We start from the raw sequence: 11,734 nt of genomic DNA on the forward strand, positions 1-11,734 counted from the left end.
TTAGATTTAGGAATTATTTGTTAATAAAGGGCTGATATTTCACTATTTTATTATCTATGTTATAAGGCTGTTTTCTCATCACAATCATACAGGGAGTTGTGTTTTGTTTCATTTACACGTTTAACACACAAACCTTGCATATTTAGGCTGAGTTCTTCAGGAAGTAGCGACAGTAGCTCAGTTGGTAAGAGCATTTGTCAACTGATCAGAAGGTTTTGTGGCCAGATCCACTCACCCTCAGGTTGGCAGGGCAATGCCAGCTCCCACGGATGAATGCTGTTGCTGTGTCCTTAGGCAAGACACTTAACCCACCTTGCCCCCAATGTCTGCTTACACTGATGTATGAGTGTAAGTGTGTGAATGGGTGAGTGGTTCCTTGATGTAAAGTGCTTTGAGTGCCTTGAAGATGGAAAAGGTTTATATAAAAATGTGACCATTTACCAAGTGATTCACTGTGTTTTAAAACTCCATACACCTTCACTAGAATAATTTGGATCATTTTAGCCCTGTATTTGCCCATTTCTATTGAACAAAAGGTAAAAGGTAGCTGTTAGCTTGAAAACGATTGCTTCATGACATCACAGGGCATTTTGAGCTTTGGAGATGCAGACTAATGCAGGACTACCTCAAAAACATACCTGAAACAAAACACAATTCCAGATATGTTTTTGAGGAGGTATTATAACATGGCTCAAAGCTCACAAGAGTCAATTTTGTGCATTATGTAACTTTGTTGGAGTAGTGCCCACAACCTGTTTGTCATTGCTTTGCCTAGAAGGTTCCTCAGCATTACACTTCTCTATCTTGCATTTATTTAATTTCAGGTTTGTCTATTGGCTTCTTCTGTATGGAGATAGATACGCTTGATGCCATAAACTTGAACATTTCAGGAAAAGCAATGACATCTCCATGGAGAAAAGCAGGTGCCTGACCTTCCTCCCGAAAAGTTACATATTGTGCCTTTAATTGTGTCTTAAATTGTGGCCATACCGACTTGTCAAAGCCTGATCCCGTCAGATCTCAGAAGCTAAGCAAAGCCGGGCCTGGTTAGTACTTGGATGGGAGACCACTGGGATAATCAGGTGCCACAGGGGGGCGCCAGTCTTAAAAACTGTTGTTGTGTCCTTAGGCAAGGTACTTCACCCTCATTGCCTAGTATGAAAGTGGTGTGTGTGTGTGAGTGATGGTGGTGATCGGAGGGGCCAATTGCGCAGATTGGCAGCCTCGCTTCCATCAGTCTGCCCCAGGGCAGCTGTGGCTACAGTAGTAGTTTACCACCACCGGGTGTGGAGTAAATGACTAATTCTCTGCAAAGCATCTTTGAGTGTCCAAAAAAGCGCTATATAAAACTGATGCATAATTATTATTATTATTAATAATATGTTGTAAATGGACATTATTTTGCAGTGTACTAGATCACATGATGGGCATTGTCACAACTCTTTTTTTGCGTAAACAGTTGCCATAATAGTGATAGTAATAATGGTATCAATAGTAGTTGCACTGGCTTGAACTTGAATTATAGTAGTACCAGTATTTAGGCAAATATTCTGTTGTGGACACATTATAAACTATACATGTATGATAATATCTGGGTCAGAATTTCCTTTTGTTTTGTTATTTTCATGCAACAATGCAGTAGTGCAAGTACACATCGTCAGTATTTCATAGTTTGGTTTGCTCATCAACATCAAATTCACATAATAAGCAACCCCTTTCTCAACTCTGTCATACTTGGTTTTAGCACTAGCTGACCACACAAGCCCATGTATCCAGTGGCTGACAGCTAACGGCGTGTCTGTGTCCTGTCCCAGATAACAGCAGTATGCAGAGAGGCGGCGTTGCTGGCCCTACAGGAGGACATCAAAGCCCAGACCGTCCAGGCCAGGCATTTGGAGCAGGCCCTGATCACCGTGCAGCCCCGTGTCCCCGACTCCCTCATTCAAACGTACATCAGATATCAGCAGAGGCACAGCGGAGGTCTGGCCCTCTTCTGACCACACCATCACAACACACAGTGGTCATGTAAGGAAGACAGAGGACCTCTGAGCTGTCTCTTACTACTGTGTGTATGGTGAGTGAATAGGGTTTATTTTGAGTAAACACGACTCAGATGGTAATAATATTTTAGTATGTATAATATTATACATATTTGAGGTTAGAAATCACCATTATTATGAATTCACTGCATCCTTGAAGTTAACCATGTTTGGCCTGTAGATGCTGCGAACAGGAAACAATACAGCTAGGATAATAAAAATGTACATTTGGTTTTAGAACAATGCAGTTTCACCACTGTTGTACAAAAACAGATTCTCTTATCTTAGTACAAAAAAGCTTCCATGAGGTATAAACCACATACAAATTCACTGGGAAAAAACTATGAAAAACTGTTTTGTAAGACATGTTTCTGTATTAAATATACTTTCTACACGCTAGATGTGCCTTGTTGTCTTATTTCAAGTATACTAACATTTATCCTAGAACTATTATGAATTATCTACACCAGTGCATTTAGCTAATTATTACTAATTAATTGTGTTTATAAATAGATTGGCGTGGAAAATTAATCAGCACAACTTTATACTGATATCTCACCTGCTTCTCTTTGCATTTTAGTACAAGCAGGTTTATGTATAATTGACCACTTTGTCCTATTCAACAAGTGTCCGGTCTGTTGCATGCACTGGGCTGCAGTTAACGTTGCGCCATATGGAGACCAGGCAGGGTCTGTGTGTGCCGTTTATGAAGGGCGCACACCAGCAGGCTGTTCCCTCTCTCACGTGCACCCATGGAAAATGAGTTAATTACAGTCGTGGTGAGATTTCCGCGCGCGCACTTCCGACCACAGCGCGAGGATCCCGGTGGCCATCTGTCGCTACGGGACACTCTACAGCCCCGTGTTTGGCTGGAGCACGTTTAGATTCGTGCGCCACAACGCTTTTCCTTTCGCACCCTATTAACTACACTTAGGCCTCCGTTGTGCGCCTCTTTTCTCAGGCATGTGTGACCCGGAATGGCACCGGGGGTCACGCATCCATTGATTTTTCCATTTGAATGGGATAAATTGACTTTGTATTGAACTTCCTTTTCTCATGGATCCGGATGTAGCGCATCCGCGACACCAATCAAACCAGACAGTCAGGAACAGAGGGGAGGAGGGGTGCTCTGGGGGGAGGGGGTCTGTCCCCTGGCTGCGGGTTGCTCTGCTGTTAAGGTAGTCCGGATTACACCAGAGCCTCTGTCCCTAACCCTACACAAGTGTCCACAGTGTCTGCTCAACTTTACAGCAAGTACACTGTAGAAGTAGCTGTTTCAGTGCATCACAATTTAAAGCTTATAAGGCATGGACACGTGACAAAATGCGTCCCGTTTACACCTACATTAGTACTGATCATCTGTTAGCTCTATAGTTATTACAGCTTATTACACAGCAACACAGTGTGAACCATAACACTGTATTAAAAGTTATATCATTTGCAAATGTGATTTACAGCCTAATCAATAATGACAATACCTGTTATCTTTGACGTTTTAATGTAGGACAATTATAATAGAGTGCATATTTAGTAGGCCTTACTTTAATGGTTTACTGTTAGTTTTATGACTTGTCAGACATAAACAGACTTATGATAAGAATACTTAAGCAAATTGCACGAATAAGACCTTTTTCATTAAAATAAGCATAATAACCATAGTTTTGTGATACTTGTTACTGATAGACAACTGTTACTATGTAGGTACATATCATTTAGGTCTATTATATGAAACGTTGCACTTATGATTACATTTCGAAGGAAACAGATTAAAAAACGTGTACGTAAAACCAAGCAATCCATGTATCTGGTATAAAACAGACTTAGGCGTATCTTGGCAGAGTACGTGCTGTCCTTGTGTTACGGACAGGTCTATTCCTGAAAGTGGGCACTCATAGAATAAACACAGACTTGTATTGCGTCACGAAGCTCTTTACACTTCACATTCATGAGGCACAGAGCGGAAGCCCCTCGTGCGCAGCGTGTGGGGCGTCAAGTCTCCGGTCCACCTTAACTGCTGCACACTTCCCTCTCGGCCGGCCTTCCACATCTGCCCAATGAATCAGGAGCGGATGCGATGTATCCTTTTTCAGTGCGGTGAATGGCCAATGGGAGTTGGCTTGTGGAGCAAACACTGAGCTGTGCGCTTCCATTCATTCAGTGCTGAAGTGGCTCGCAGAGAAGGACAGAGCGCACGAGAACGAGACGAGAGAAGAGCTGCGACGCATCCGGCCACAGTATAGCGCACACGGGACGCGCGAGTCTTGGATATATCTGCTGTTTCTCTGCAACGTGGAAACGGACTGTACGTGATTTGTGAACGTCGCCTTCGATAGTTTTTACTTGGATATACAATCCGCGCTGTCCCGGGACACATGCGCGCGTGAACTTCTCCACAAGTGTCCCAGCAAAAAGGAATACAGGAATACAGTCGCACTGGATTAACAGACTGTGAATGTTATGTTTTAAGATGACCAGTCGCTGCGCTTCTATGGAGTTTCGTGGGCTGTGTATTTGATGGATTCCACTATATGGATGATTGCATATAGGTACGTATCCACCGCACTGTTTACCCTGGCTGCACTCGCTTTATAGCCTACTGCGGACATAGTGCAATTGTACGACGCTCAGTCAGAGCATTAGAAATGTGTTCTTTATCGTTCATCAAGTTTATAGGATTAGATTTGATTAATGGTAAGACGTAATTTCGTTGGTGCTGGGATCCCTCGATAGTTGGATGTGAAATAACACGACTTTCATGCGGGCGTCCTTTCGTGGCTCTTTAGTAACAAACACCCCTCCCCCACGCCTCTTGTTTTCATTCATAAGTTTTTTGCCGTCTGTTTGGATGCCTCCTCTTATGTCCGCAGATCAAGCACTCCATGTCTTTCTGGTGCAAAAACTTTTGTAAAGCGGGCGTGTAAAGCGGAGATCGTCTCTCATGCGTAATACGCGTTGTGATTTTGATAGAGTAAAATACTATACTACACTTCATATCTCAAGTGCTCTGTAAGCATGCTTGTGATGTGATATTACACTTTATCTACGATTATAAAAGCAGGTTAAATGTAACAGTTTTGCATCCGGTTTGTTGTTTCATGACACCAAATCCAGAGATCCACTCGTTCGTAAACGTTTTTCATGCGCACAGGGGGTATCTTCCTATGGCGTTAAATAAGGCATAGCTTGACTATGTTTAAACGGCGGGTTTGTTTTTCTGCTTGAGCTTGAATCTCGTCGGAACTCGCTCTGACCTTAGTTCTTCTGCTCCACTTTTGTCCCGTTTCCCTGAAAGCCTTTTGGGGCAGTAATAGAATACTAAGTGAGGCAGCTCATTTAGTTCCTTTGGATCGTGTCCTCATTTCGTCGCCGCGGTGCATTTAAATGTTAACTAGTCATACAAATGGAAATGAGCAGGGGAAGTATTTGTAGGGCCTTGTGAAGTTTAGATGTGTGCGTATTGGGAGGAAGGTACAAGAAGTCTTGTTAATCGTCAACGTTTTTTTCCGGAGTACGCTCACTTAGAGGGATCAAAAGTGACATGTTGTCACGCTGAGGACGTGAGGCAAGAGCCAGGCTAAACGTATACTCTGGATGTAAAGCGAGTGCAGCAGTCCCTGTATGTATGTAGATATTAGACAAGAAATCCTTGCCTGATTCTAGTTAAACCTCTCTATAGCAGCAGGTTAGTTCTGTATCAGATGTGCCATGTTTAGTCTCTCTCTGACCATGTCCCTTTGCCTTTGTCCCGGCTCCTTGCCCCCCTCTGCAGGTTTTCCGATGCATGCCAAGTCCACGGTGAATGTCGGAAGTGGTGATACCCCCAGATGGAGCTCCAAAGTCAACATGGCCCGGGTGGTTCATTAGTGGTGATCCAGCAGCCTTCTCTCGAGGGCCGCCAGAGGTCGGATTACGAGCGGGAGTTCCAGCATGCTGCCATTCTGTCTCTGGACCAAATCAAGGCCATCCGCTCCAGCAACGAGTATACAGAAGGGCCCTCGGTGGTCCGGAGACCCCCTGCTCCCCGCACGGTCCCCCGGCCCAAGCAGGACAAGGAGGAGAGAACTCATGAGGTCATCCCCGTCAACAACAACTATGAGCACCGGCACCCTGTAGGGGGCATGGTGCTGGTGCCAGGGCCCCGGGCCCCTGGCCTCAGCCGCTCCACCAGCACAGGGAGCGCTGCCAGCTCAGGGAGCACCGGCAGCGCATCCTCGGAGCAGGGACTTCTGGCCTGTTCTCCCCCCAGTCGGCCCCCCAAGAGCTTACCGCACAGAGTGGAGAGGCCTGTCCGGACTCAGCCCAAATCCAAGGCCCCATCACAAGGACCCAAATTCCACCTGCCTCCTCCTGAGGTCCCACTGAAGCCTCCAACCAAGGGCAAGTCAGACTTGTTTGTTCCTGTGGCAGCCGGACACCAGTTTATCTGTGAGCGTTGTGGGAAGTGTAAGTGCAGTGAGTGCACGACTCCACGGACTCTGCCCTCATGTTTGGCCTGTAATGGACAGTGTCTGTGCTCTGCCGAGAGTGCTTTGGAGCATGGCACTTGCATGTGTCTAGTCAAGGGCCTGTTCTACCACTGCTCCAACGATGATGAGGGGGACTCTTGTGCGGACCACCCCTGCTCTCTGTCCCACTCCCACTGCTGCTCGCGCTTCCTGTGCATGGGATTAATGTCGGTACTCTTTCCCTGTTTGCTATGCTATCCTCCGGTAAAGGGCTGTCTGAAGGCCTGCCAGAGCTGCTACGACCGGGTGCAGCGGCCTGGCTGTCGCTGCAAGAACTCTAACACTGTCTACTGCAAACTGGACAGCTGGCCACACAGCCAGGGCAAGCCCTCCTGATGGCTCTGTGACATGGATATACTGACAATAATAATGATAGTCACAAATTAATGTTTATCAAACATTTAAGCACCTCCCACCGGCCTTCCCTCTGCACTGTGGAACCTAAGGAGCTATAGCAAAGGAGTAACGAAAACCACTCATTTTTTTATTTTATTTCTGGATCAGGACCATGTTTTTACAGACCAGTGTTTGCCTTAACTCTTTCTATGTCTGTCATCAGTTCCTCATTAACACTATTTTTATATATCAAGCGTATTTCTTCCGTTTTAGGTAGGCAGTCTCCTCTGGGCCCTGGTGACCAGCTGGGGCTGCCTCTCACCAAATCTGTGAAGGACGATCTATTATAGGGCAATTATGTAGCTGTTACCTGTTATTCATAGCGCGCAGGTATGTTGAATTAATGGTTGCTGCCACGTGTATACTGTGGTTCCATGTTTCATTTATGAAAGCACATCCATCTCATAGTATTTCACCTACACCTGGATATGTTTCTCTACTTCCTCCCATCCAGACTTCACCCTGTGGCATTTTCCCATGGTTTTGTTTTTCCGTTTGTGTTCAACTGTATGCTCAAAATCCATAAGAGGAATTCTGGCTATTTTTTAAAAAAGAGAAAAAATGTCTGTTAAAACATTTTTTTGTTGTTGTAAAAAATATTTATTATGTGAAGCTCTATTATTTTATGATATTTATTGCAAGAGACAGTCTTAAATTTACTCATGTCTGAATATAACAATATCAAATACTTACTGAAAAATTAAAGGGTGGCACAAAAGAAAACTATGTTAACTTTAATGCAGAAAATATATTAATTAATGAAAACATAGCCTTGTCTTTGTCGTGATTTGGGTCTATTTCGATCATTTTGTAACATGTATTTGCATGAATGGGTGTTTGCTGGTCTCAATTTCAAGCCATGAGTAGAAACAGCTTGCAGCACTGAAACGCAACTGTTTACATTCTTTGAGGGCTTCTTCGCTGTCGTTCTCCTCGCTAACCTTGAAAGCTAAACAATACAGGTCATTGCCACGATTAGCCCCAAAGCTGCTAGCATCAACAAGAGCCTCCACATTTCCATGCTCACAGGAAGTAACTCTAGTCCCCCCCTTATCCGCCCCCCTCCCCACTTTAGCTGACTGCCAACGAGTCACCGCGAAACTATGCACTGTAGTTTATTCTCTGGGCTTTAAACGCAGCTAGATCGGGATGTTCCCAAACTCCCAAATGGTCTCCACATTGCGCAGTGTGTAGTGTATGTGAGCGCCTTGAGAAAAGTAGAGGGCGGCCATTATGAGTTAAGCTAGGGCCACCTGTTCAAAGATAATAAACTAGAGGGGCTATCAATGCTGGGGCTTTATTTTTTTTTTTTTACGGCACAGTTCCTGCTCTAAAGCCAACAGCCCCCCTGGACTTGCTGTGACCCACAATCCTCCATTTGGTCCTCTGTTTTGTCACTGAATTTATCACGTGGGACGTCCGCTGACCCCAAACGCGTCGCCCCCTCCTCTTTCTCCCTCTACCAGCGCTAGAGGGCCCCCGGGGTGTATAACGTCATCACTTCGCGAGTCGGTTGGTCAGGCGTGCAAATGCCAACAGTTGGGGGAAACACAAACTGGGACCAGGAAATACGCTGGGGGGACAAAAGGAAAGGAACATAGCACGGCTTAAGGGCCTTGGAAAAGCTGCAGCGTTAGCATGAAAACAAAACAACCGTGTGGCTTTAATCAGCGACATGTGACTGCGCCGCGAGCCTCAGGTGATGCTAGCAACGGCCCTTTGATTTCACAGCATTGGCAAAACAAGAACTTAGAATCCTGTTAGTTAGAGCGGCCTCACTGTTAAAAAAAGAATCTGTAAAATTTGGTTTAGCCTAAATATTTGAAGGGAATTGTGTGGAACTTTCCGAGAACCATTGTTATTAATGACACAGATGTCCTTAAAGTAAACTGCAGTTGCTCACGCTCCTATTTTTTATTAGCAGATGTCTTTGAGGTATTCTGGGAGGCTGTGGTTCAGGCTAATGCTAGGGTCTGAGTTGATGCTAGCTTGTGCACTCTAAACTGATGCAGAAAGGTGGTTTGGAAGGGTGTGTTCTTAGAAAGTTATACCAACTTTATTTTCTTGCATTTAAAACCACTGATTGTTTCTTCTATGACTTGTTTGTTACTCTACATACATTTAAAATTATTATTTGGGGTCAAGACACAATTCCAAGACGCTCAGCTGGGTCTTCGAGATCAAGAAAAGATGAGATTTTGACATCATTTATATGGCCTCACAAATTCCTATGTTTATGCTGTCAAAGTAGCTCTGCTTTTGTGAACTATGGCTTCTCAAGTTGTGTAACTTACTAACACTTTTTGTGTTTGTGCCAAATGTAAACACAAAAAATCTCACATCTGTGCATGATCTTGAGGCAATTTTAGCTTGCAAGATCTTGTCCCATTTCTCTAGATATGTTTTGGTAGGCTGACTAGTTTCTGTGCAGACATAGTTCAAGGCGCACTATGTAACAGTTCTGGTACAAGTCCAGCACCTGGCTGTGTCCATGGAGATATGCTCGAGAGATTGCTTTCCCTGGAATGTACCACAGTATGGTATTAAACCATACTACCCTCCACCTGGAAAGTTGCACAGTGCAAACTGTATTTTGCCTGTTGTACTGGACCATCTGACCAGAGAAGACATGTGTTTGGTGTTAGCATTGCAAATAACATTTAACATTTGTTTAAAAAAAAGAAAATGAGCTATTGTTAAACTTGGCTTCTTTGTAGCCATAATTGCTTACGTGGATAGTTATGTGAGTGATAATCACTGATTGACTCATCATTATTTGGACTATACAAGTTACCTTAAAACCTTGCAGTGGAAATTTGCACTAATAATGAACTATAATGGTCCATGTAAGGCATATTAGATTGTACTCATCAAGTTGAGATCACAGACTGTATAAAGAAGTTGACTAAGGAAGTGTGACGTCACCCATAGCGTTCAGCTCCAGTCAAGTGAACCTGTTATAGGAGCGAATTTGGAGCCGAGTTCCACCTTAGGAATAGGAATTTATAAACAGAAAAACCACCAGGATGTAGAGTGGGCTAATATGAACATTTTAAGACCAAAATGACAAGACTCACTACAGCAGTCACAGAGAGAGGGGTGACAATTATTCAATACAAAGTAAAATGGAGCCAGAGTCGATGAAGCCGGAAGCACCCCGATGCTCACTTCTTACTGGGAACGCAGTGGCTAGATATCTCCATTTATATGTACAGTGTATAGTTCAGATCCATGCCAGTCCAGATTCAAATTTGATATTGTTCAGTGTCGATTTCCTCCAACTATAACAATTAATAGCAAACAAAAGTACTGATTGGATTAAAGTAAGACAAATACATTATATAAAAACTGTTGCTATGCGTTCAACAACATAACACAAGACGCCACTGTGACCGCTGCATGCTACCTTATTCCAGATTGTCAGCAGTTTGCACGTAATGAAGCGTCTCTTCAAATGGACCCGTACTTGTACTTTACTGTGCTTTCCTTTCTCTCTATTTTGGTGGAATGTACCTTTTGTTGGCCTCTATAGCGTTGAGTGGATTAACGATTTGTCAATTTCCTGCAACCTTTTTCAGAGCTGCAATCCGAGCCCAGTTTGCTGCTAGCTCCTGGATGATAGCAGACAAAAGGAGACCTCTTTTTCGACAGGTTTTGCTATGGTTTCCCTGTACAGTGGGCAGGACGTGTAAGGTAGAGATCAAAATACATTATAATGACATGAAGTTGGTGTCTACTTAATATCTAGAAAAGGAATCCTATGATCTGCAGAAAAAAATAACTCCAACGGTGGAACAAGATGAAGCAGAAGTAGTAAAGTATTGTACATTTTAGGTATCTGTACTTTCCTTAAGTATATTTTATGGTGGATACCTTTACTTCACTTCATTTGAGAGCAGCTATCTGTACTTTCTACTTCACTACATTTTTGAGCAAGACTAAAAAGTTGAAGTATTTTTTATTATTGTTTGAGACCTGCTGAAAAGGCAAATATACAATGAAATACAGCTAAACAAAAAAAAATATGAATTTAGTTGTTTCTGTTTAACAAAATTCAGCACAAATCTGTATCAAAGTCAGTACATTTGAAACCATGTAAGACCTCAAAATACTCACAAAAACTTTAACTTTTTATATTTTTAAACAGGTACTTTAATTATTTTATTTAAGTAGATTTTTTCATGTGATACTTTTTCTCTTATTTTCCCCCATGTCTGCACTTTTACCACTGGTCAACTCTGTAATATGCCCTTAAACTGACTTTCCATCCATTGCTGCAGCTTTACTCACCGTGGGACCACCAGTGAAACCTGAGTCACTATTAAGTAATAGCTGGGTATAATACTCACCTCCACATTGCACTTGTTTAAATGCAGCCTCTCTACACACCCACGTAACACTGTTTGGAGTTGTCAAACCTGGATGGTCTCTCATACATAGATGGATTTTAGGCATGAAGTTAAAGTGTACATTTACTGTGAGTTCATAAAGGTCACATGTACAAGACTGGTTTAGGTCAGTCTTCAGTGGCTTTGTCCACATGCACACAAAAATCTGATTATTGTCTGTTTATAGTCTGACTTTTGGACAGTGAAGGTTAGTTAAAGATGCACTGCTTAACATTTCTAGTGGAGGGTCTGCCCCCTACTCCATGGAAATGTTACTGCTTTGTCTAGACTGTTCCACCGTATAGATTAAACCTGTCTATCACATGCTGATCACAGCACTACACTACATCACAGTTCAGATCTGTGGAGAGACGTCCCTATTCACAGAAGGAATGACTATATATTT

The 11,734-nt window shown here is 43.3% G+C and overlaps 2 protein-coding genes and 1 pseudogene across 2 annotated transcripts in view; all 3 read left to right on the forward strand.

The window, feature by feature from the left end:
- Positions 1-2,438, forward strand: part of spata5 (spermatogenesis associated 5) — a 167,483-nt gene extending 165,045 nt beyond the window's left edge. Inside the window, exon 17 of the mRNA XM_020917598.2 lies at positions 1,815-2,438. Coding sequence (XP_020773257.2) covers positions 1,815-1,997 — 183 coding nt within the window. The 3' untranslated portion in view covers positions 1,998-2,438. The remainder of the gene's footprint in view (positions 1-1,814) is intronic.
- LOC129410752 (5S ribosomal RNA) lies at positions 977-1,094 on the forward strand (annotated as a pseudogene).
- Positions 2,439-4,086: 1,648 nt separating the features above from the next.
- On the forward strand, positions 4,087-7,707 carry spry1 (sprouty homolog 1, antagonist of FGF signaling (Drosophila)). Its single transcript, XM_055159646.1, has 2 exons — positions 4,087-4,585; positions 5,809-7,707. The coding sequence occupies exon 2, from the start codon at positions 5,864-5,866 to the stop codon at positions 6,878-6,880; it is 1,017 nt and encodes a 338-aa protein (XP_055015621.1). The 5' UTR covers positions 4,087-4,585; positions 5,809-5,863; the 3' UTR covers positions 6,881-7,707.
- The last annotated feature ends 4,027 nt before the right edge of the window (positions 7,708-11,734 follow it).

Source organism: Boleophthalmus pectinirostris, unplaced genomic scaffold (assembly GCF_026225935.1).
Source record: "Boleophthalmus pectinirostris isolate CB_2022bp ecotype Guang Dong unplaced genomic scaffold, ASM2622593v1 HiC_scaffold_23, whole genome shotgun sequence".
NCBI lineage: Eukaryota > Metazoa > Chordata > Actinopteri > Gobiiformes > Gobiidae > Boleophthalmus > Boleophthalmus pectinirostris.

Excerpts from the sequence above, each read along its gene's own strand:
- spry1 (XM_055159646.1), top strand. The coding sequence starts at position 5,864 with ATGGAGCTCCAAAGTCAACATGGCCCGGGTGGTTCATTAGTGGTGATC.